General features: G+C 35.8%; 1 protein-coding gene across 4 annotated transcripts in view; it reads right to left on the bottom strand.

Moving 5' to 3' along the window:
* Positions 1–27,323, bottom strand: part of CPNE8 (copine 8) — a 294,890-nt gene that overhangs the window by 204,109 nt on the left and 63,458 nt on the right. For all 4 annotated transcript variants that reach the window (XM_068561317.1, XM_068561314.1, XM_068561318.1 and 1 more), the window contains exon 4: positions 4,727–4,830. In XM_068561317.1, the coding sequence (XP_068417418.1) occupies positions 4,727–4,830 (104 nt within the window). The remainder of the gene's footprint in view (positions 1–4,726; positions 4,831–27,323) is intronic.

The raw sequence follows: 27,323 nt of genomic DNA on the forward strand, positions 1-27,323 counted from the left end.
AGAGCTGAAGAACAAGGAACAATGTCCTTTTGAAAGCAAGAAGGACCCTCTGGGGCTCCTGGGTACGGAAGCCTTTCCATGTCCCCTGTTTCTCATTTGTAGGGAACAGACTACAGCCTCCATAAGCGTCCCTGAGTTCCAAAGGGCAGTTTACAACAGTTGCTAATCAAGGAAGGGAGGGGATGCAGAGACAAGGGAGGAGCAGCAGAGAAACAATAGTGCAGCCTTGGGGCAGGGTCCTGGTTCGTCCTCAAGGAGTACATACACATAACAATATCTTTAAGCTCTTTATAGAACTAAAACCTCCAACAAATGGAAGATGTTGGCATTATTCATTCCAGAGAAGACCACCTGAGGCTAGATTAAAGGAACCAGAGAAGCACATCAAGAGATTACCTGAGACCAGATTAGAGGAATGCAGGCCCTGAACATACCCTAATCTTATCAGGAACCCCACCCTTGAATCCTTGCTATAAAATTCATCAACAAATCTTCCCAGGTTGGGACACAAGTTTTCAAGGGCAGCAGCATGCTGTGTCTCCCTTTGTCTGGTAAAGCAATAAAGCTATTCTTTTCTACTTCACCCAAAACTCTGTCTCTGAGATTTGATTCAGCACAACTGCACAGCTTTTTAGTCCCCTTGATATGTGTCCCTTGTGGCCAGTATCCTCTAAGGTCTAGATTTTGCAGAACCCACATATCTGCCTCCCAACTCCCCTAGCTTTCTGCTTTTCCACTCCCCTTCTCTCCTGCAAGTAGCTATGATAGTAGCTCCAAATGAGGGGAGAGAAAGTGAAGAGTTTTGGATTAAGTTTGAGATTAAAGTTTTAAAATGAATAGTACATAACTATTAACAAAATGAGATGGTTCTAATAAACAAAAGTGATTGAAAAGTCATGCAATTAGACCTTGGCATTGTTAAGGTAGCCCTTAACCAATGGGAAAAACTGGAATTGGCAGTGTTGGGACAATTATTGGAAAAAATAAAGCAACATATTTTCCCCCAAAGTGTTGAGAATCTTCAAAAATAGATTGTAATAACATAATACATTCCATAATTATCACCATCTGATTTATCAAGGAGGAAAATCATCTACTAGGTAAGTCAAACCTACACTTGTAACTCCCTTGTTGGTGTTCTAGGCTAAATGGAAAAACAAGAGCAAAAAGAATTATATCTGATTTCTCATATTCTCCTCACATACTACATAGTGATACAGCTACCCACCCTTCTTGCTCAAAGACATTTTTGTACAGCTGTTCTGCCAATAATAAATTTTTCAACTATGACAACGAAGTAATTTATAAAGTACCTATACTATTATAGGTGTAACAATTATATAACAAAATAAATAAATGAAAAGCTTATGACTTTATCTGTGATATATACATAGCATGATGACAGAAACCATGTCTCTTTAATGAGTAAGTACATATCAAATCAAAAAGGCAGGAGAATTTTATGACTCATAGCTGATGAACTAATCTTAAAAATATCTCAGGGGCTTCCCTGGTGGCACAGTGGTTGAGAATCTGCCTGCCAATGCAGGGGACACGGGTTCCTGGTCTGGGAAGATCCCACATGCCACAGAGCAACTAGGCCTGTGAGCCACAACTACTGAGCCTGCGCATCTGGAGCCTGTGCTCCCAACAAGAGAGGCCGTGATAGAGAGAGGCCCGTGCACCGCAATGAAGAGTGGCCCCCACTTGCCACAACTAGAGAAAGCCCTCGCACAGAAATGAAGACCCGACACAGCCAAAAATAAATTAATTAATTAATTAATTAAAAAAATAAAAATAAAAAAATATCTCAGGCAAATCACCATAACAATAATTGTGGATTAATCAGAACTTACAGGAATTTGGGCCACTGCTGCCAGCAATCAGGAATACATATTCATTCATTTTCTTTCTCTCTCTCTCTGATTACAATTTTCTATCAGCATTGAAAGTTAACTAAAAATACCTCCCAAAAGCCATTTCTCAAACCTTCCATAATATGCAATTGTTTAGATGTTGTACTTCCAAAGCTTCTTTTTTATTGTTTTTTAGAATTTTGTAAAGTCAATACACAGGTTAACTAAATACAACACAATTCTGAAAACCATTTACACCTATCTGTTGGCCAATGTAGACTACCGCACTATTCAGCACTGCTGTTTCTTCAAAGGGACATGTTACTGTAAACATGTTGGAGTATTTGTGGTAGTGCTCTGAGTGATGTACACTGGGATTACAGGTAATTTTATTGACTACTTTATCCTTTTCTCATTTCCTAAATTTTCTACAATGAACATTTTCTCCTAGGACTAATACATTGCTAAGACAAAATTTAAAAACTAATCATAGTTAGGTACAATGGATAAATAGGCACTCATAACTAGAGAACAATTACACTGTTCTTCACATTTATTTAGATAGATATGGTGGAAAAATCATAATGTTTAAAAAGGAAAAAAGAAAGCCTGCTCTCCCAAGTTATATGAGATACTTGCAAAAGTGGGAAATCAGAAGAAATTATTTAAAGTGATATCAAAAATAGTACATAAACTAAGAGAATATACTTGTTACTTTTCTTGATAATCTTCTCCAGGTATCCCTTTCTCTGGTCCTAACTGTCTGAATTTTTTAGAGATCATATAAAATTGAAATAATATTATTTGACTCAAATTTCTGAAATTAACCAAATACATTCAAAAGTTTAAATGATACTTATTTAACTCAATTTTGCAATATGCTTTCACATTTCAAACATTATACAATTTCTATGAGAAATCCTGTAATTTTTAGAAAAAAAGAAAAAGCTGAAGAAGTTAAAATATATCATTTACCTACACTAATTTGGTACTTTATTTATTCTTGTTACACTATGATAAAATAATACAACATGCTCCCATTCTAATCAAACATACTAATTTCCTACATATTCTTACTTTTGCTTGCTTAGATTAAATATATTCCATTACTACATTCACTGTGCAGTAGAACACTTCAAACATATACTTTCATCAGTATTATATAACCAAGACAAAAATAAAAATTCCTCAGTCCAGGCATTATTTATTCTCTTCATAAAATTTTAGATATTCAGGTTTTGTACCATTAAATTATAAACTATTTTATGCAAAATGTGATTCTATATTGGAAAGGACAGATCCCATGAACATGTTAATGAAACTATCCAGGCCTCAGTTTTCTCATTTATAAAAATGAGATAACTCTGCCTCAGAAACTTACTGGGTTGGTTAAATCTGCTTACATATAGCAATGATTCTATTACAAACTGTGAATAATAGCAGTAGTATTACTATCACAAACCACATCTTTTTGTCTGTACTTGCAAAACTTACTCTCAAACGGTATGAGCTACTATAGTTATTTTACTTAGTTTATAAATAACTGGAAGATATTAGTAATAAACATATTAAACCATCTAATCATTCTTTTCCATATTTCCACCAGTAAGCGTGCTAAAGCTTTGTTTTCTTTTTTTTAATTCCCTGAATCACATACAGTACAATATTACTGATTTATCACAAAATATTAGAGAAATATGTTAAGTTCTATCAATGCCCTAACTTCCTTCCTACCTTTAAGTCTTCCCTGTCCATGCTAAGCATACCTGGTGAGCTTGACAAACACAGTATAAGTATCAGGTGCTTCCCTAACCTAATATATTCTCATTTGAGTCATTAGTTTGTCAAAGTAACTCTTGAAATGGCATTTGGTAAAATAGACATAATATTTAAATGACTAACCAACACCAAGTTCAGTGGAATTATATTTTCTTACCTGGACACTCCTTAAAATCCACTAGCTTCCTTAGTCTCATGTTCAGTAGAGATGAGCACGTGACCACCACTGTGTGTACAGGTAAATCATTCTTTACCTACTTCTTTCCAGAATGACCTGACCAGCTCTTAATTTTTGCTCTCTGGCCTACTGACTAACATTTGATTGCTATCATCCTTTTTAGAGCACCATTTTCCTTCCTTTCATTCTACTAATGCAATTCTATAATAGCCACAGTTATGAATGTGAAATGATGTGGACTTAAGAAACCAATACAAGGAGGGCTAAAATTAGACAACAGTGGGTGAGTACCACAGTTCACCTCTGTGGAACAAAAACTCAATAAACTAATAATAACTAATAATATCTTGTAAACTGACTGACTCCAGATTCTCTGTGGATAGGGAGTTGAACTTAAAGATAATATTTTAATATGCCTGATTCAGCATCAAAATAAAAAGAATATTAAAAATTCTAGCTTTATCATCCTGAGTCTTGGAAATATGAGTCCACAAAGGGATAAAGGGAGCCATAGTTAGGCAGAGATCCATGTACTATACAAAGAAGCAGCTGAGAGAAACCAAGATCTGGGGAATGTCAGCCATGGGAATATATGAGGATCACCTTGGAGTATAAGTAGAACTTGTAAGAAACCTACTGAGGCATAGGATGGTTTGAAAGAATGTCCATATATACCACCCAGCATTTCTACATGGTTAAATTAATCACTTATATTTTCAATAAACAGGTAGCAGAAAATCTATAAAATGCAAAGCAAGGCTGGGGACGGTGCTCAGGCCACACTCTAAATAGAATTAATCTGATTTTCTGCTAATATAATCTAGTATTTAGAACATCCATAGGACCCAACCTTATGTTATGGATGTAGTCTTTAAAAATCATTTTTTAAAATGCAAGTTTTACTGGAACTTACAAGTCAAAACGAAGATTCTCTCTTTCTTCAAAAAAGTAGTCCAGAATAAACTTTCTTACAAAATCAGGATTTAAAGTATTATCAATTACTTCAGTCCTTCCAAACTGTTGAGGAAAAGAGAGAGAGGTTAAAATCAAGCATTGCATGGTTACTTATTGCAGTATAGTGCTTATTATTAATATATTTCCTTGAAAACATAATCAATGAATATCCAAATGACTTGATAAAATAAAAGCTTTTAGAGATCAAATCATCCCTCTTATTCACTCAGGGAATTCAGAAAATGAGCCCTGAGTTAATTCACATTTACTGGAAAAGCAGCTTCTGAAAATTCATATAACAACAATAACACTTCCTCCACTTTTCTCCCCACTTGAAAGCCAAATCCCTTTCCAATCAAAAGAAGTTATTTCCACCTTAAATTTAAATTTATCACAAATATTCTTCCTAACCTAGTGTATAACTAGGCCAACCAATACATATTCTTACAACTGGAGGGCTCGGTTATGAGAATATGTGTTCATATTCAGCTTATAATCAAGCAGTCCTCTACACAGAATAGTTTATTAGCCATGTTCAGGGAAAAACTTTCTTATAATCTATTATACAATTCAATCATTTTTTTGTTTTGTTCTGCTTTAATTCTTATAGTATCTAGATAGCCAAAATGAGACCTACGATTCTTGCATGCTTTTAAGCTACTGTATTACACTTTTGCTTAGAAAAAATGTTTCTCCATCTTAGGGGAAGTGGAAACCAATAAACAGAACTCCTTCCTCTCAATGTGAAGGAAGGCCATCAGGCACTGCTTCCAAAGGTAGAGCAAAAATATAAACTTTATATCTCTTTTTTTGTATTCGGCTTACATTCTTCCCCTCCTACTAACATGGTATTCTAAAGAGGGAATTTTAACCTTTAGTTCTGAACAGCATTATGCATGCTGTCTTACCAGAGAACTCTTATTAAAGTTCAAGGCAAAACTATCTTTTTATTAGGAATAAGAAAACTACTAATCCACCATAAAGTAAAGGTCATGAGCTTATCACATAAATTGTGATAATAAAGCTATGATACAAAATCTTGATGACAGGGACTTCCCTGGTGGTGCAGTAGTTAAGAATCCGCCTGCCAATGCAGGGGAAACGGGTTCAAGCCCTGGTCCAGGAAGATCCCACATATTGTGGAGCAACTAAACCCGTGAGCCACAACGACTGAGCCTGCACTCTAGAGCCCACGAGCCACAACTACGGAGCCTGCGCTCTAGAGCCCACGAGGCACAACTACTGAGCATGTGTGCCACAACTACTGAAGACCACGTGCATAGAGCCCGCACTCCGCAACAAGAGAAGCCACCACAATGAGAAGCCCACGCACCACAACGAAAAGTAGCCCCGACTCGCCACAACTAGAGAAAGCTCATGCGCAGTAACGAAGGACCCAATGCAGCGAAAAATAAATACATACATACATAAATTTTTTTTAACATCTTTATTGGAGTATAATTGCTTTACAATGGTGTGTTAGTTTCTGCACGAAGTGAATCAGCTATACGTATACATATATCCCCATATCCCCTCCCTTTTGCATCTCCCTCCCACCCTCCCTATCCCACCACTCTAGGTGGTCACAAAGCACCGAGCTGATCTCCCTGTGCTATGCAGCTGCTTCTCACTAGCTACCTATTTTACATTTGGTAGTGTATATATGTCCGTGCCACTCTCACTTTGTCCCAGCTTACCCTTCCCCTTCCCCGTGTCCTCAAGTCCATTCTCTATATCTGCGTCTTTATTACATAAATTTATAAAAAAAAATATTGATGACAAAAGAATGATTATGGCTATTACTAACTATCTGAAAAAGAACTAGTTTGCAGAGGCTTATGCATTAGGCAATGTTTCATATCTTGGACCAAAATCATAAAGGCAAATCATAACTCAGGTAACTAATTCAACATTTCAAAAATATTGAACATTTATTTGAACAATAATAATAATTACAACCACCATTGAGTACTTTACTTTGTTCTAAGCACTTTTCACACATTACTTTAAATCTTTACCATAACCCCACAAGGTAGGTGTTACTAGTCCTACTTTAAGATGCGAAAATTGAGGTAGAGGGTCCCAACCTAAGTCACTTTGGATACAAAATCTACATTCATTCTTTCTAGGACTCTCCCTTATTTCAGCATAGAATATATTAGGCCTTGGGAAGATTCAACAATTAGCCTATCCACGGTTTCTAATTTTAAGGGAATGGGAATAAGAGCATGTACCAAAAAACACAGGCTGACAGTACACGTGCACCCCAAAAAAGCAATGTAGAGGTCAAGGAGTACAAATCTGAACCAGAGAGAGGCTGGGTCCTCCCAGCCTTTCTACTGCCTGGAGGCAAAATGGTTTCCAGACCAGAGCAGAGAATATCAAACTAACAAACGTACAACACTCTCAAAGAAAAACTCAGGCAGCACCCATATTCCCCAGCACCCCAATCCCTCTTGTGGATTTTAACCCAAACCCTCACTCAGAGGGAAGAAGTTAGAGTGGAATTCTCAGGGTAAGGTTCACGGAGTTTCAAAGCCAGCAACTTGGGCCTAGAAGCCATTAAAACAAGCTTGTTTTAGGGAACAATGGCTTGTCAGCAATATGGGTGGCTGAGTATACTCTGCCATCTCAAGTGAAGATTAATATGTAGCCATTAAAATTTCAGCTAATCACCTATAAATTATGAACATCTACTATAATATGCCTTCTGACACATAGCCCTGAAATTGCTTTCGATGATGTCACCAGTGACCTTCATATTGCTAAATCAAGTGGTCACTTCTTGGCCGTCATCACATCAGACTACTCAGCAGCATTTGACAAAACTGCCCATTCCTTCCATTCTGAAGCAGGCTTTTCTGGTTTTTTGACACCACATTGCCCTGCTTTTCTCTTCTTCTTAGATTCTCAGACATGCAATCTCTCACTGTCAGAGCACAATTCCAGGCCCTCTTCATCTGTCAATCTTCACTTTTCTATTAGGTTATTTAATCTATTCTTTGGCTTTAAATCCCATTTACATGATGATAACTTTCAAATGTACATCATCAGCCCAGATTTGCCTCTAAGTAAAGACTCATGCATACAATTATCTTCTAGACTTATACGTGTGGTTGTCTTACGGGACCCCGAGAATTAACATTTAAATTTTAAATATTTATTTTATACAACAAGCACCACCCCAATCCTGGTCCTTACCTAGTCTACCCCTTGTCAATAAATGATATCACCATCTACTTGATTCCTTAGGCCATAAATGAGAGTCATCCTTTTCAATTCCTTTTTAACCAACCAACCCTACACATCACCACCTCATAAATTGTCAATTTCAACTCCAAAACATATCTCACAGCTGTCCACTTCTCTCCCTCTCTCCTGTCATCAGTTTAATTCAAGATTTTCTTCCTTCTCATGGACCACCTCAAGAGCATCCTATCTCTCTTGTTCCCCCTCCAATTCATCCTCCACATAACATCCAGAGTAAACATTTGAAAAATGTAAACATAGTCATGCAATTTCACTACCCTAAAAATCTTTAATAGCTTCCCAGAGTATTTCAAATAAAACCTCTTTTCTTTGGTCTATAAGACTTGCCCCTGTCTACCTCTTAAACTTCATTATGGGCCAGTATCCCCTCTTTCTCTTTGCTCCAGACAACTGGCCTTCTTTTACATCATTTTACACACCAAAACCTTCCCATCCGATGGCCCTTGTACTTGCTATTTCTTCTTCCTGGAATGTTCTTAACACCACGCTTGCATGGCTGACTTTTTTTATCCTTTCAGCCTCTGGCTTTAAACACCCAGTCTGAAGTAGGTCCCCCAGCCCTACTATTATTCTCCTTCATAGTACCTGTTTGTTTTCCCTCATAAAACTTATACTTTGGAATTATATTAATACTTTTATTTGTTTTATATTTCCCTTACTAGACAATAAGCTCCATTTAGGCACAGAATATACATATCTGTTTGGTTCATATAATTACAAAATTAAACAAATGGTTAACTAAGGTGATCTTCAATATATTGTTCAGAGAAAAAAAATCAAGGAAAATTTATAGTATAATACCAATTTTGATTAAAATATGTTTGTGTGTGTGTGTGTGTGTGTGTGTGTATATATATACATATATATATATACATATATATATATATATATATATATATATATATATATATATATATATATATATAAATACAAAGAAAAATAGAAGAAAGTATACCAGAATGTATCAACTATATTCTAATTGCTTTTTTTCACTATGTATTTGTGGGTTTTCCTAATTTCTTGCAGTATATTTTACTTTTAAAATAAGAAGCATAAAACTTTTAAGCAGTGTTCCAGTTTTTTAAGTCATTCTATTATGAAAAGTGAAAACTGGCAATAATAAGAAATCCACAGATAAATTATGATTAGTTCAGCTCATGGGAAATATGCTGGTTTTTTCCCAGAGGATGGAATATATTAGCTATCAACCAAGTGATTAATCTTCTTGACTTGAAATAAAATTTAAGTCTTAGCTAATGCTACCACTAAATAAAGATTTTCTAATTCTTTGGAAAATGTACAGCTGCATATAATTCTGTTCAGATCAGAGAGGGTTAAAATTTTGAGGCAAGACAATTATTAATAATATTTGTTAACTGTATACACCAGAAACAGCTACTTTTGAAAGAATTGTAATTTGTATCCTAAAACATCTTTTTTCTGAATATCAACAATACTGGGTTGTCAGAAGTACCTACAAACCTGATTACAATAACATCTGGCACAATGAACATATCTAAATATGTGGACAGCAGAGCAGTTTAACATAATTATACAGTATTGTTTCCTCATTTCATAAATTGAAAACTGTTAGAAAAAAAATTTTTTACTAACCAAGTGTGAAAGTTCCCAGTCATTTGAAAAAGTATGTAAACTGTTAATTTTGTTAGAAAATAAAACACCATTTCTTGTAAAGCTTTAAGCAAAAAATAAAAAAAACAATTCACAATCGAGTCATTGAAAAATTTCCTTTGTTTTATGCTTGAGCTAATCGGATAAATACCTGCTTTTCCAATTTAGGAACAAATCTTACAGAAAATAACAGAATGGAAATACTTCTGATTTTTAAATCAACTAACTGTTAAACTCCTTTAGAAGAACAGTACTGGAAAGAACATTCAACTGTTTATTGCACCATGCAAATGAACTCTGGTATGAGAAAAATGTTCAAGAAGGTTTAATATATGGTGAAGGCCCAGAACAATCACCCAATCTCACATTAATTTGTCAACTAAAATGAAAGTGATGAAGAAAAAGTTCATGTGAACTAGTGCACATCTTTATTTCAGTTATTAAATTAGAATTAAATCTTAGTAGCAGTGATATATAGAGGACAGTCTCCAGAGATTAGACAAGAAGACTAGATAAACTGAATAGTGCAGACAGAATATTAAGACAAAGTAAAAAAAAACCACTCAATTTAGGGCTATACATATCTAACCTGCATAAAGGATGCCAAGTGTAAGCATGCACAAGTGCACACGCACGCACGTACATACACACACGCTCACATACACGTACACACACAACCAAAATTGAAGATTTACATTCTTAAACAGTTCGTCCTGGGAGTTAAACACTGGGATTACCAGAGAATCCATGGACCTTTTCCTCTGAGGGAAAAAGATACGAGTTCTGTCATGTAACTCATTATCCAAGACTTTATTTTTTCTTTTTTTTTTTACACAAATCAGTGATGTGAAATTCACTTAATTAAAAGAAGACAAGTAGAAAATCTGAAGGTTTTGTCTAGATCTTACATTATTATAGATGAATGAGATGTAGTTATAGATGTACACACACACACAGAGAAAGAGAAGTAAATTGACTTACTTCTAATATTCTTGGTTAAGACAGAATATTTTATATAAGGAAATTTCATTCACTTTTTGGGATGTTTTATTTTTAGGAATGAACCTAAGTCAATTACCATCAAAAAAAGAACACCTTGATTATATCTCTGTAATTGTCACACATAATATATAGACAAAACTCCATCAATTAAAAAAATTAGATTATAGTATTTTCAAACTTAAAACATTTAATATTAAATCATGTTTTAAAAAATAACAATAATGTAAGGAACTGCTTTTACTATGTTATTCATGGCTATTAATTCTGTGATTAGTGACATGTTTTACCATGTGAAGAGAAAAAAAATGGACTCAATTTATCCAGGAGGTCCTTACTGGGGAATATGGGTTAATTTTGTCACATACCAGTGAGATTTTCATTTATGTGAGACAAATATTTTTAAACAAATTGGACAGAGTATTATTTTAATCTGCTCAATTATTTTAAATTAGATTATTTTATTTAGATGATTACCTAAATTTAATTGAAATAAACTTGAAAAATGTATTCACACCAACTCTGAAATTTTTGAATATTTAAAAGCAGTTCTATAGACACGTGCAATAAATGTTGTTGACTGGCATTCACTAAAAAGTAGGCAATAATTAATTTCATATACTCAAAACTAATCTTTATTCAATTATCTTAAAATTCCTCCAAATCAATAATACCTAGATTTTTTTTTGAATTATTAAATTCTCTTACTGCTTTTCTTTATGATGCAACACTCTTCCTCCCCTTCCTGAAATTACTGTATATAAGACAGATCTTTAGGATAGTTTCAACATGGAGATTCTTAAATTCTCAATGCTTATTTTTGTGAGTTTTATTCATTTTACTTTTTTGTTCAGAACTTTATAGTAAAATAGAAACACTGCAAAGCTAAGTCTACAAATTATTTTCATTCAAAAGCAATCAGAATAAACTTTTAATTCTGCCTATGGCAAATTAGGTTGTTTCAGACCAACTTTTCCCCTGAGAACAACTAGAAAAGTTGAATGAAATATTAAAACAATTTTTTTGCATGCACAAGAGAGCTAACAAAAATTTATAAATTGTGGAAACAAAAATCTGGAAAAAAGGGGAGCAAAAAGAGGAGCCTGGTAGGATCCTGTATTTGAAAAAGAGAAGCCAAGTTGAGCAGAAATTTCCACAGTCTCATCCACCTAGGAGAGACAATGGAGTTTAAAAAAATACATGCATGTTCATTCTATATTTCTTTCCACATTTCTATATGTTTTTAACTTTTTAAAATAGGGATTAAAAATAAAGTAACAAATATTCAGGGTTAGGATCTCAAAAGGCTACACCAAGGAGTAAAGATGAATCACAAAATTAATCCTCAGGAGGAATAAAGCTCAACTTAGAGTCAGTCAAATCTTTAACTGAATTACAGTGTATTTTTCTAGCCTAGCTGTCTCCCCAGAAGCAAAAGTAAACCCACTCTGAAGAAATATAAATTCATTCAAAGCCTCAAGTTATCCCTAACTGTTCCTATACAATATCCAGCAATTATTATCAGGCATGAGAACTTCTGCTTCCAGCTCAAATGGAGTCACTTATAACAGGCAAACACTTCTGAGAACCAGAAAGGGTAAATAAAATACAAAAATGTATTGTTTGATATTATTGTAGAGATGCAAAGACAGCCAAGTGCTGAAAAGCCTAATGCTGAGAGAAGGGAAATTAATGTGAGCCCAACTTTTGCTTGGAACAAACAGTGACAAAGAAAAGAGAAAGTCCAGATAAAAATGGAGAGAGAAGCAAAGCCAGAAGTCTCAGCAACAATTTGCCATACTTTTGAGGACTGTATAACTAAACAGAGGTAGGAGTTTTGTGAAGCTAGAAAAGCTATCTGAAACCAAATTCCTTTCAAATTTCAGGAAAACTAAAGGTATCAAGGTCCAATTACATACAAAGTTGCCATTAAAAAAGGAGATTAGAGGGCAGAATAATACTCCTACTGGAAATGAAAGCATGACAAAATATAGACTAAAAACCAGATCAAAACTGTAATGTAGTATTTCAAATGGAGATAAACACATAAAGAAAATTATAGAAAACATGAATGAACAGCATAAATCAGAATAAGAAACACTGAGAAATGAGGTGATAGAAATCAAGAAAGAAATATACGTAAAATAAAACATTTTAGAAATGAAAGAAACTAGTAAGGACACAAGAATAAATAAGTGCAATACATAATGCCTTAATACAAGTTGGAAGGAAATTTTTGTTTTTAAGAATCAAAAAAGATGAAGAGTTGAGAGAAGGTAGAAAATTACATGAAGAAAATCAAAGCAAAGAAAAAATATTAAAAACAAAATTCATTAGCGCATGACTTAGAGAAAAATAAAATTAGATTTTCACCAGATTTTTGACGGAAATGCTTTATGACAAAAGAAAATGGAATCCATACTTAATATACCTAAGGAAAGTGTGATCAAAAGATTTTCTATTCTTCATATTTAAAGGACACAGATTGTTATCAACATAGAAGAACCAGGGGAATATTGTTCCCATGAACTTTTCTTAAGAATCTACACTAGAGATCATGCTTTCAATAACCACAATGACTAGAGAGATATAGATTTTCCTTGACTTACGATGGGGTTACATCCTGATGAACCCATCATAAATTGAAAACGTCCTAAGTCAAAAATGCATTTAATATACCTAACCTACTGAACATCCCAGCTTAGCCTTAGCCTACCTTAAAAGTGCTTACTTTTAAGAACACTTTTAAGAACATTTAACACTAGTCTACAGTTGGGCAAAATAATCTAACACAAAACCTATTTTATAATAAATATATTATAAACATTTTATACTAAAGTGTTAAATATCTCATGTAATTTATTAAATACTGTACTGAAAGTGAAAACCAGAATGGTCCTGTAGGTACAGAATGGTTGTAAGTGTACCAGTTGTTTACCCTCATGATCGTGTGGCTGACTGGGAGCTGTGGCTTGCTGCTGCTGCCCAGAATCACTAGAGAGTATTTCTAGCTCTGGAAGAGATCAAAATTCAAAGTTCAAAGTACGGTTTCTACTGAATGCTGATTCACACTATCATAAAGTCACAAAATCATAAGTCGAACACATGGAGTACTGGTGAGAATTACTCATAGAACTAAGACTAAATTAGAGCTAAATGAGAGTATGCAGTGGCAATATGATTTGATAATGTTGATACAGGGTAATATTATTCCAACTAACAAGTGAAAATTCCCAGTGATCTAGGCACTAAACATCAATGGATACTAACACCAAAAAAGAGTGCCTCTTAATGAAAGTTCACACCACCAACGATAGCTTTGTTAAAATAACTAAACCTGTGTCTGATCACACTTTTGAGTCAGCCTGTCAAATTGAAGATATACAAAGAACAGAAAAACATGATGAACTGAACCATAAGCATATAGTCAGTAAGATCCTGACTATGGAACTATAGATCAAATGGTCCAGATTCTTTAAGAGACAAGTTGAAAGAAAACCAGAGGGATGGAGGGAAAGCTGTAGGTGAAAACAGAAAGAAAATGTATGCCAGTTCTTTTTTTTTTTTTTTTTTAAGTGTTTAAGACTAAACTATAATGTCGACAGGTACACACTTGGATGAAAAAAACATAAATGCACAGGCACACACACACACACACACTCACACAAATGCACACAAACACATCATTACTCCATGAAAACAGAGAGCTCTGATTAAGAGGGGCATGTGGCAGGAAACTTTGGGTGGCTGGCAAAGTTCTATTTCTTGACCTTGCTAATGGTTACAAAGATGTTTGCCTTATAATAATTCACTATGTTTTCCACTTTTTGTATTGTTTTCTCTATATTTACAATACAAAAGAGAAAAACTTCAAAATAAAGATTTCCCCATTAAAAACAATTAAGATAATTCACTCTGGCAGTATAAATGCAAAATTGCACAAACAGAAATTTTAAAGGGATTTATTCATTCGGAATAAAAATGATCCTTGAAGGAAACATACAAATGCAACAAGAAATGAAGAGGACGTGATAGGAAATATATGAAAATATATGGAAAATAAAAAAGACTATTGACAATATAAAACATAATAAAATGTCTTGTGTGTTTAAATTATATGCAAAATTAACACTCATAATAATGACACCAAAGACAGGAGTGGAGATAATGAGTTACAAAATTTTTTAACGTCTTTATTAGAGTATAATTGCTTTACAGTGTTGTGTTAGTTTCTGTTATATAACAAAGTGGATCAGCTATATGTATACATATAACACCATATCCCCTCACGCTTGCATCTCCTTCTCACACTCCCTATCCCACGAGTCTAGGTGGTCACAAAGCACTGAGCTGATCTCCCTGTGTAATGAAGCTGCTTCCCACTAGCTTTCTATTTTACATTTGGTAGTGTATATATGTCAATGCTGCTCTCGAACTTCGTCAGAGTTTACCCTCCCCCTCACCCTCCCCGTGTCCTCAAGTCCATTTGCTATATCTGCATCTTTATTCCTGTCTTGCCCCGAGGTTCATCAGAACTAATTTCTTCTTTTTCTTTAGATTCCATATATATGTGATAGCATACGGTATTTGTTTTTCTTTTTCTGATTTACTTCACTCTGTATGACAGACTCTAGGTCCATCCACCTCTCTACAAATAACTCAATTTCATTTCTTTTTATGGCTGAGTAATATTCCATTGTAATTATGTGCCACATCTTCTTTATCCATGTATCTGTCACTGGACACTTAGGTTGCTTCCATGTCCTGGCTATTGTAAATAGTGCTACAGTGAACATTTTGATACATGACTCTTAGAATTATGGTTTTCTCAGGGTATATGCCCAGTAGTGGGATTGCTGGGTCATATGGTAGCTCTATTTCTAGTTTTTTTAAGGAACCTCCATACTGTTCTCCATAGTGGCTGTATCGATATACATTCCCACCAACAGTGCAAGAGGGTTCCCTGTTCTCCACACCCTCTCCAGCATTAATTGTTTCCAGATTTTTTGATGATGGCCATTCTGACTGGTCTGAGGTGATACCTCATTGTAGTTTTGATTTGCATTTCTCTAATGATTAGTGATGTTGAGCATCCTTTCATGTGTTTCTTGGCAATCTGTATATCTTCTTTGGAGAAATGTCTATTTAGGTCTTCTGCCCATTTTTGGATTGGGTTGTTTGTTTTTGATATTGAGCTGCATGAGCTACTTGTGTATTTTGGAGATTAATCCTTTGTCTGTTGCATCATTTGCAAATTCTTTCTCCCATTCGGAAGATTGTCTTCTCGTCTCCTTTATGGTTTCCTTTGTTATGCAAAAGCTTTTAAGTTTCATTAGGTCCCATTTGTTTATTTTTCTTTTTATTTCCATTTCTCTAGGAGGTGGGTCAAAAAGGACCTTGCTGTGATTTATGTCATAGAGTGTTCTCTCTATGTTTTCCTCTAAGAGTTTTACAGTGTCTGGCCTTACATTTAGATCTTTAATCCATTTTGAGTTTACTTTTGTATATGGTGTTAGGGAGTGTTATAATTTCATTCTTTTACATGTAGCTGTCCAGTTTTCCCAGCATCACTTATTGAAGAGGCTTTCTCTTCCCCACTGTATATTCTTGCTTCATTTATCAAAGATAAGGTAACCATATGTGCATGGCATGGGTTTATCACTGGGATTTCTACCCTGCTCCATTGATCTATATTTCTATTTTTGTCCCCATACCATACTGTCTTGATTATTGTAGCTTTGTAGTATAGTTTGAGGTCAGAGAGCCTGATTCCTCCAGCTCTGGTTTTCTTTCTCAAGACTGCTTTGGCTATTCCGGGTCTTTCATGTTTCCATACAAATAGTGACTTTTTTTGTTCTAGGTCTTTTAAAAATGCCATTGGTAGTATGATAGGGATTGCACTGAAACTGTAAATTGCTTTGGGTAATATAGTCATTTTTACAATGTTGATTCTTCCAGTCCAAGAACGTGATATATCTCTCCATCAGTTTATATAATCTTTAATTTCTTTCATTGGTATCTTATAGTTTTCTGCATACAGGTCTTTGGTCTCCTTAGGTAGGTTTATTCCTAAGTATTTTATTCTCTTTTGTTGTGATGGTAAATGGGATTATTTCCTTAATTTCTCTTTCAGATTTTTCATCATTAGTGTACAGGAATGCAAGAGATTTCTGTACATTAATTTTGTATCCTGCTACCTTACCAAATCCACTGATTGGCTCTAGTAGTTTTCTGGGAGCATTTTTAGAATGCTCTCTGTATAGTATCATGTCATCTGCCAACAGTGACAGTTTTACTTTTTCTTTTCCAATTTGGATTCCTTTTATTTCTTTTTCCTCTTTGATTGCTGTGGCTAAAACTTCCAAACTATGCTGAATAATAGCAGAGAGAGTGAGAAACCTCGTCTTCTTCTGGATCTTAGAGGAATGGTTTCAGTTTTTCATCATTGATAATGATGTTGGCTGTGGGTTAGTCACATATGGCCTTTATTATGTTGATGCAGGTTCCCTCTATGCCTACTTTCTGGAGAGTTTTTCTCATAAATGGGTGCTAAATTGTGTAAAAAGCTTTTTCTGCATCATTGTGATTATAATACGCATTTTATCCTTCTATTTGTTAATATGGTGTATCACATTGATTGATTTCTGCATATTGAAGAATCCTTGCACTCCTGGGATAAACCTCACTTGATCATGGTGTATGATCCTTTTAATGTGCTCTTGGATTCTGTTTGCTAGTATTTTGTTGAGGATTTTTGCATCTATGTTCATCAGTGATATTGGCCTGTAGTTTTCTTTCTTTGTGCCATCTTTATCTGGTTTGGTATCAGGGTGATGGTGGCATCGTACAATGAGTTTGGGAGTGTTCCTCCCTCTGCTATATTCTGAGAGTTTCAGAAGGAAAGGTGTTAGCACTTCTGTAAATGTTGGATAGAAGTCGCCTATGAAGCCATCTGGTCCTGGGTTTTTGTTTTTTGGAAGATTTTTCATCACAGTTTCAATTTCACTGCTTGTGATTGGTCTGTATATATTTTCTATTTCTTCCTGGTAGAGTCATGGAAGGCTGTGCTTTTCTAAGAATTTGTCCATTTCTTCCAGGTTGTCCATTTCATTGGCATAGAGTTGCTTGTAGTAACCTCTCAAGAGCCTTTGTATTTCTACAGTGTCAGTTGTTACTTCTCCTTTTTCTTTTCTAATTCTGTTGATTTGAGTCATCTCCCTTTTTTTCTTGATGAGTCTGGTTAATGGTTTATCAATTTTGCTTATCTTCTCAAAGAACCAGATTTTAGTTTTATTGATCTTAGCTATTGTGTCCTTCACTTCTTTTTCATTTATTTCTGATCTGATATTTATGATTCCTTTCCTTCTGCTAACTTTGGGGTTTTTTCCTCTTTCTCTAATTGCTTTAGGTGTATGGTTAGGTTGTTTATTTGAGATGTTTCTGTTTCTTGAGATAGGATTGTATTGCTATAAACTTACCTCTTAGAACTGCTTTTACTGCATCCCATAGATTTTGGATAGTCGTGTTTTCATTGTCATTTGTTTCTAGGTATTTTTTGATTTCCCCTTTGATTTCTTCAGTGATCTCTTAGTTATTAGGTAGCATATTGTTTAGCCTCCATGAGTTTGTATTTTTTACAGGATTTTCCCTGTATTTGATATCTATCTCATAGCACTGTGCTCGGAAAAGATACTTGATACAGTTTAAATTTTCTCAAATTTACAAAGGCTTGATTTGTGACCCAAGATATGATCTATCCTGGAGAATGTTCCATGAGTACTTGAGAAGAAAGTGTATTCTGCTGTTTTTGGATGGAATGTCCTAAAAATATCAATTAAGACCATCTTGTTTAATGTATCATTTAAAGCTTGTGTTTCCTTACTTATTTTCATTTTGGATGATCTGTCCATTGGTGAAAGTGGGTTGTGAACATCCTCTACTATTATTCTGCACTGTCGATTTCCCCTTTTATGGCTGTTAGCATTTGCCTTATGTATTGGGGTGCTCCTATGTTGGGTGCATAAAAATTAACAATTGTTATAGCCTCTTCTTGGACTGATCCCTTGATCATTATTCAGTGTCCTTTTTTGTTTCTTGTAATCGTCTTTATTTTAAAGTCTATTTTGTCTGATATGAGAATTGCTATTCCAGCTTTCTTTTGATTTCCATTTGCATAGAATATGTTTTTTCATCCCCTCACTTTTAGTCTGTATGTGTCCCTAGATCTGAAGTGGGTCACTTGTAGACAGCATATATACGGGTCTTGTTTTTGTATCCACTCAGCCAGTCTATGTCTTTTGGTTGGAGCATTTAATCCATTTACATTTAAGGTAGTTATTGAGACACATGTTCCCATTACCATTTTCTTAATCGTTTTGGGGTTTTTATTAACATCTTTATTGGAGTATAATTGCTTTACAACAGTGTGTTAGTTTCTGCTTTATAACAAAGTGAATCAGTTATACATATACATATATTCCCATATCTCTTCCCTCATGCATCTCCCTCCTACCCAACCTCCCTATCCCACCCCTCTAGGTGGTCACAAAGCACAGAGCTGATCTCCCTGTGCTATGTGGTTGCTTCCCACTAGCTATCAATTTTACGTTTGGCAGTGTATATATGTCCATGCCACTCTCTCACTTTGTCACATCTTACCCTTCCCCCTCCCCATATCCTCAAGTCCATTCTCTAGTAGGTCTGTGTCTTTATTCCCATCTTGCCACTAGGTTCTTCATGACCTTTTTTTTTTTCCCTTAGATTCCATATATATATGTTAGCATACTGTATTTGTTTTTTTTCTTTCTGACTACTTCACTCTGTATGACACACTCTAACTCCATCCACCTCACTACAAATAACTCCAATTCGTTTCTTTTTCAGGCTGAGTAATATTCCATTGTATATATGTGCCACATCTTCTTTATCCTTTCATCTGATGATGGACATTTAGGTTGCTTCCATGTCCTGGCTATTGTAAATAGTGCTACAGTGAACATTTTGCTGCACGACGCTTTTTGAATTATGGTTTTCTCAGGGTATATGCCCATTAGTGGGATTGCTGGGTCATATGATAGTTCTATTTTTAGTTTTTTAAGGAACCTCCATACTGTTCTCCATAGTGGCTGTATCAATTTACATTCCTACCAACAGTTCACGAGTGTTCCCTTTTCTCCACACCCTCTCCAGCATTTATTGTTTCTAGATTTTTTAATGATGGCCATTCTGACCGGTGTGAGATGATATCTCATTATAGTTTTGATTTGTATTTCTCTAATGATTAATGATGTTGAGCATTCTTTTATGTGTGTTTGTTGGCAATCTGTATATCATCTTTGGAGAAATGTCTATTTAGGTCTTCTGCCCATTTTTGGATAGGGTTGTTTGTTTTTTTGTTATTGAGCTGCATGAGCTGCTTGTAAGTTTTGGAGATTAATCCTTTGTCAGTTGCTTCATTTGCAAATATTTTCTCCCATTCTGAGGGTTGGCTTTTGGTCTTGTTTATGGTTTCCTTTGCTGTGCAAAAGCTTTTAAGTTTCATAAGGTCCCATTTTTTTTATTTTTGTTTTTATTTCCATTTCTCTAGGAGCTGGGTCAAAAAGGATCTTGCTGTGATTTATGTCATAGAGTGTTCTGCCTATGTTTTCCTCTAAGAGTTTAATAGTGTCCGGCCTTACACTTAGGTCTTTAATCCATTTTGAGTTTATTTTTGTGTATGGTGTTAGGGAGTGTTCTAATTTCATACTTTTACATGTATCTGTCCAGTTTTCCCAGCACCACTTATTGAAGAGGCTGTCTTTTCTCCACTGTATATGCTTGCCTCGCTTATCAAAGATAAGGTGACCATATGTGCGTGGGTTTATCTCTCGGCTTTCTATCCTGTTCCATTGATCTATGTTTCTGTTTTTGTGCCAGTACCATACTGTCTTGATTACTGTAGCTTTGTAGTATAGTCTGAAGTCAGGAGCCTGATTCCTCCAGCTCCATTTTTCGTTCTCAAGATTGCTTTGGCTATTCGGGGTCTTTTGTGTTTCCATATAAATTGTGAAACTTTTTTGTTCTAGTTCTGTGAAAAATGCCAGTGGTAGTTTGATAGGGAGTGCATTGAATCTGTAGATTGCTTTGGGTAGTAGAGTCATTTTCACAATGTTGATTCTTCCAATCCAAGAACATGATATATCTCTCCATCTATTTGTATCATCTTTAATTTCTTTCATCAGTGTCTTATAATTTTCTGCATACAGGTCTTTTGTCTCCTTAGGTAGGTTTATTCCTAGATATTTTATTATTTTTGTTGCAATGGTAAACGGGAGTGTTTTCTTAATTTTACTTTCAGATTTTTCATCATTAGTGTATGGGAATGTAAGAGATTTCTGTGCATTAATTTTGTATCCTGCTACTTTACCAAATTCATTGATTAGCTCTCATAGTTTTCTGGTAGCATCTTTAGGATTCTCTATGCATAGTATCATGTTATCTGCAAACAGTGACAGCTTTACTTCTTCTTTTCTGATTTGGATTCCTTTTATTTCTTTTTCTTCTCTGATCGCTGTGGCTAACACTTCCAAAACTATGTTGAATAATAGTGGTGAGAGTGGGCACCCTTGTCTTGTTCCTGATCTTAGTGGAAATGGTTTCAGTTTTTCACCGTTGACAATGATGTTGGCTATGGGTTTGTCATATATAGCCTTTATTATGTTGAGGAAAGTTCCCTCTATGCCTACTTTCTGCAGGGCTTTTATCATAAATCGGTGTTGAATTTTGTCAAAAGCTTTCTCTGCATCTATTGAGATGATCATATGGTTTTTCTCCTTCAGTTTATTAATACGGTGTATCACGTTGATTGATTTGCATACATTGAAGAATTCTTGCATTCCTGGAAAAAACCCCACTTGATCATGGTGTAAGATCCTTTTAATGTGCTGTTGGATTCTGTTTGCCAGTATTTTGTTGAGGATTTTTGCATCTATGTTCATCAGTGATATTGGCCTGTAGTTTTCTTTCTTTGTGACATCTTTGTCTGATTTTGGTATCAGGGTGACGGTGGCCTCGTAGAATGAGTTTGGGAGTGTTCCTCCCTCTGCAATATTTTGGAAGAGTTTGAGAAGGATAGGTGTTAGCTCTTCTCTAAACGTTTGATAGAATTCGCCTGTGAAGCCATCTGGTCCTGGGCTTTTGTTTGTTGGAAGATTTTTAATCACAGTTTCAATTTCAGTGCTTGTGATTGGTCTGTTCATATTTTCTATTTCTTCCTGGTTCAGTCTCGGCAGGCTGTGCATTTCTAAGCATTTGTCCATTTCTTCCAGGTTGTCCATTTTATTGGCATAGAGTTGCTTGTAGTAATCTCTCATGATCTTTTGTATTTCTGTAGTGTCAGTTGTTACTTCTCCTTTTTCATTTCTAATTCTATTGATTTGAGTCTTCTCCCTTTTTTTCTTTTTGAGTCTGGCTAATGGTTTATCAATTTTGTTTATCTTCTCAAAGAACCAGCTTTTAGTTTTATTGATCTTTGCTATTGTTTCCTTCATTTCTTTTTCATTTACTTCTGATCTGATCTTTATGATTTCTTTCCTTCTGCTAACTTTGGGGTTTTTTTGTTCTTCTTTCTCTAATTGCTTTAGGTACAAGGTTAGGTGGTTTATTTGAGATGTTTCCTGTTTCTTGAGGTAGGCTTGTATTGCTATAAACTTCCCTCTTAGCACTGCTTTTGCTGCGTCCCATAGGTTTTGGGTCGTCGTGTCTCCATTGTCATTTGTTTCTAGGTATTTTTTGATTTCCCCTTTGATTTCTTCAGTGATCACTTCGCTATTAAGTAGTGTATTGTGTAACCTCCATGTATTTGTATTTTTTACAGATCTTTTCCTGTAATTGATATCTAGTCTCATAGCGTTGTGGTTGGAAAAGATACTTGATACGATTTCAATTTTCTTAAATTTACCAAGGCTTGATTTGTGACCCAAGATATGATCTATCCTGGAGAATGTTCCATGAGCACTTGAGAAAAATGTGTATTCTGTTGTTTTTGGGTGGAATGTCCTATAAATATCAATTAAGTCCATCTTGTTTAATGTATCATTTAAAGCTTGTGTTTCCTTATTTATTTTCATTTTGGATGATCTGTCCATTGGTGAAAGTGGGGTGTTAAAGTCCCCTCCTATGATTGTGTTACTGTCGATTTCCCCTTTTATGGCTGTTAGTATTTGCCTTGTGTATTGAGGTGCTCCTATGTTGGGTGCATAAATATTTACAATTGTTATACCTTCTTCTTGAATCAATCCCTTGATCATTATATGGTGACCTTCTTTGTCTCTTGTAATAGTCTTTATTTTAAAGTCTGTTTTTTCTGATATGAGAATTTCTACTCCAGCTTTCTTTTGATTTCCATTTGCATGGAATATCTTTTTCCATCCCCTCACTTTCAGTCTGTATGTGCCCCAAGGTCTGAAGTGGGTCTCTTGTAGACAACATATATATGGGTCTTGTTTTTGTATCCATTCAGCCATTCTGTGTCTTTTGGTGGGAGCATTTAATCCATTTACATTTAAGGTAATTATCAATAAGTATGTACCTATTCCCATTTTGTTAATTGTTTTGGTTTTGTTTTTGTAGGTCTTTTCCTTCTCTTGTGTTTCCTGCCTAGAGAAGTTCCTTCACATTTGTTGTAAAGCTGGTTTGGTGGTGCTGAATTCTCTTAACTTTTGCATGTCTATAAAGGTTTTAATTTCTCCATCAAATCTGAATGAGATCCTTGCTGGGTAATCTTGGTTGTATGCTTTACCCTTTCATCACTTTAAATATGTCCTGTCACTCCCTTCTGGCTTGCAGAATTTCTGCTGAAATATCAGCTGCTAACCTTATGGGGATTCCCTTGTATATTATTTGTTGTTTTTCCCTTGCTGCTTTTAATATTTTTCTTTGTATTTAATTTTTGATAGTTTGATTAATATGTGTCTTGGCGTGTTTCTCCTTAGATTTATTCTGTATGGGACTCTCTGCATTTCCTGGACTTGATTGACAATTTCCTTTTCCATATTAGGGAAGTTTTCTACTAAAATCTCTTCAAATATTTTCTTAGACCCTTTCTCTTTCTCTTCTTCTTCTGAGACCCCTATAATTCGAATGTTGTTGTGTTTAATGCTGTCCCAGAGGTTTCTGAGACCATCCTCAATTGTTTTCATTCTTTTTTCTTTATTCTGCTCTGCAGTAGTTATTTCCACTATTTTATCTTTCAGGTCACTTATCCATTCTTCTGCTTAAGTTATTCTGCTATTGATTCTTTCTAGAGTATTTTTCATTTCATTTATTGTGTTGTTCAGCATTGTTTGTTTGCTCTTTAGTTCTTCTAGTTTCTTTTTAAACGTTTCTTGTATTTTCTCCATTCTAGTTTCAAGATTTGGGATCATCTTTACTATCATTACTCTGAATTCTTTTTCAGGTAGACTGCCTATTTCCTCTTCATTTGTTTGGTCTGGTGGGTTTTTACCTTGCTCCTTCATCTGCTGCATATTTTTCTGTCTTCTCATTTTGTTTAACTTACTGTGTTTGGGGTCTCCTTTTCATAGGCTGCAGATTCATTGTTCCCATTGTTTTTGTTGTCTACCCCCAGTGGGTAAGGTTGGTTCAGTGGGTTGTGTAGGCTTCCTGGTGGAGGGGACTTGTGCCTATGTTCTGGTGGGTGAGGCTGGATCTTTTCTTTCTGGTGGGTAGGGCCGTGTCTGGTGGTGTGTTTTGGGGTGTCTGTGAAGTTAGTATGATTTTAGGCAGCCTCTTTTCTAATGGATGGGCCTGTGTTCCTGTCTTGCTAGTTCCTTGGCATGGGTCATCCAGCACTGTAGTTTCCTGGCCGTTGGGTGGAGGTGGGTCTCAGCATTGAGATGGAGATCACGGAGAGAGCTCTCACCAATTGATATTACTTGGGACTGGGAGGTCTCAGGTGGTCCAGTGTCCTGAACTGAGCTCTCCCACCTCAGAGGGTCAGACCTGAGAACAGGCTGGAGAACCAAGACCCTGTCAGCCACATGACTCAGAAGAAAGTGAGAAAAAAAAGAAACGAGAAAATAATTTTTTAATCATAAAAGAATTATTAAAATAAAAATAATTATTAAAAAAGAAGACAGCAACCAAACCTATAAACAAATCCACCAATGATAACAAGCGCTAAAAACTATACTAAGGTAAACATAAAAACCAGAAACAAATCAGATGCAGAAAGCAAACCCCAAGTCTTCAGTTGCTCCCAAAGTCCACCACCTCAATTTTGGGATAACTTGTTGTCTATTCAGGTATTCCACAGATGCATGGTTTATCAAGTTGACTGTGGGAATTTAATCTGCTGCTCCTGAGGCTGCATGGAGAAATTTCCTTTGGTCTTCTTTCTCATAGCTCCTGCGGTTCAACTTTGGTTTTGGCCCCACCTCTGCACATAGGTCACCCTCAGGCTTCTGTTCCCACCTAGACAGAATGGGGTTAAAGCAGCGGCTGATTAGGTGGCTCTTGCTCATTCAGGCTGGGGGTGGGAGAGGTACAGCAGTTATAATTGGAATGCCTGGCAAGCCTGCAGCAGCAGAGGCTGGCATGATGTTGCAACAGCCTGAGGCACACCATGTGTTCTCCCAGGGAAGTTGTCCCTGTACCACAGGACCCTGGCAGTGGCATGCTGCACAGGCTCCCTGGGGGGTGTGGATAGTGACCTGTGCTTGCACACAGGATTCTTGGTGGCTGCAGCAGCAACGTTAGCATTTCATGCCCGTCTTTGGGGTCTGAGCTGATAGCCATGGCTCATGCCTGTCTCTGGAGCTCATGTAGGGAGTGCTCTGCCTTCTGTGGGCAGATGGGGAAGGAATCTCCTCTCCTCATGTACCCTGAAACAATGGTCTCTTGCCTCTTAAGTAGGTCCAGAGTTTTTCCCAGACTCCCTCCCGGCTATCTGTGGTACACTAGCCCCCTCCAGGCTATGTTCATGCAGCCAACCCCAGTCCTCTTCCTGGGATCTGACTTCAGAAGCCGGAGCCTCAGCTCCCAGCCCCCACCCACCCTGGCGGGTGAGCAGACAAGCCTCTGTGCAGGAATTTCTGCACTTTGCCCTCTGCACCCCTGTTGCTGTGCTCTCTTCTGAGGCTCCAAAGTTTCCCCCCCAACCCACGCCCTGTCTCCACCAGTGAAGGGGCTTCTTAGTGTGTGGAAACTTTTCCTCCTTCACAGCTCCCTCCCTGAGGTGCAGGTCCTGTCCCTATTCTTTTGTCTCTTTTTTTTCTTTTTTCTTTTTCCTTACGCAGGTAGATGGGGATTTTGTTGCCTTTTGGGAAGGCTGAGGTCTTCTACCAGCATTCAGTAGGTGTTCTGTAGGAGTTGCTCCACATGTAGATGCATTTTTGATATATTTGTGGAGAGGAAGGTGATCTCCATGTCTTACTCCTCCGCCATCTTGAAGGTCCCTCTTGAGTTAAATGTTTTAAGGACCAAGCATTTTCGGAGACGTTGTTACAAAACTAGTTTATAACAGATTCTAAAATATCCAGACTGTATGTTGAAATCTTTAGGGTAACTATTAAAATAATGGTAAAAGAAAGTAAAACTAACAAGCTAATATTGGGGAAAATATACAGTGATATAGATAGATAGATGATCGATAGATAGATAGATAGGAAGAAAGAAAGATAGATGATAGACAAATATCCAAATCCAAGGAAGGAAAGAAAGGAAAGATAAAGAATTTAAAATAAGTGAATAAAATGAAAAGGTAAAATGGTAAGTTTTACCCAAACATATTGATAATTAAGTTAATTGTAAATGATCTAAACACTCCATATAAATGACAAAGATTATGAATGTAAGTTTATTTTTAAGCCCAATTATCTGCTGTTTATAAGAGATACACTTCAAATATAAATACACAGGAAAGTCAAAAGCAAATCCATGAGATAAGATAAACCATTTAAACATTAAACAAATGTGAACTAGTCTAACTATTCACTCTCTAAGCAAAGTAGAATTTAAGACAAGAAACATTTCCAGAAAAGAATAAACACCCTGAACATCTTGTTCTAGGAAATAAGGACATGCTAAAAGAATGACAGGGGTAACTTTTAACAGACACAAGCCAGCTTCAAGGTGCTCCCATTGGACAAATCTGGGACAATTTGAGCACCAAAATAAATGATAGTATAATATGAAAATCCATTGAAAAACAGAGGAAACTATAAGTCCACACTTACAAAATAAATTAATTAATTAAAAAACGTTTAATGAGGAAGGAGATATTTATATACTCTCAAAGTATCTTCCCAAATACTCATCAACTACCTTCCCATCATAACTCCCAGCTTCCCCTCCCAAAATTAATATTAACTACGAAATGGAAAAAGTAATTGTTTGATAGAGAAGGCTAGCAGACACCACTTTGATCAAGTGATCAAAATTAACCTAACCAGAAATGGGATGAATCAAAATCTTATGCCAGGCATAAGAAGAGCACCACACCACTTCTGTGATATTCCACCCAAAGATGCATCATGAAGAAAAAAAAAAAAAATCACACAAAGTCAAAATAAGAGAAATTCTGCAAAGTAGCTGGCATTCCATCCACAGAAAGTGTCAAGGACATCAAGTTAAGAAAAGACAGAGAAACTATTTAAGATCAAAGAAACAACAACAGA

The sequence above is a fragment of the Eschrichtius robustus genome, chromosome 13, assembly GCF_028021215.1.
Source record: "Eschrichtius robustus isolate mEscRob2 chromosome 13, mEscRob2.pri, whole genome shotgun sequence".
NCBI lineage: Eukaryota > Metazoa > Chordata > Mammalia > Artiodactyla > Eschrichtiidae > Eschrichtius > Eschrichtius robustus.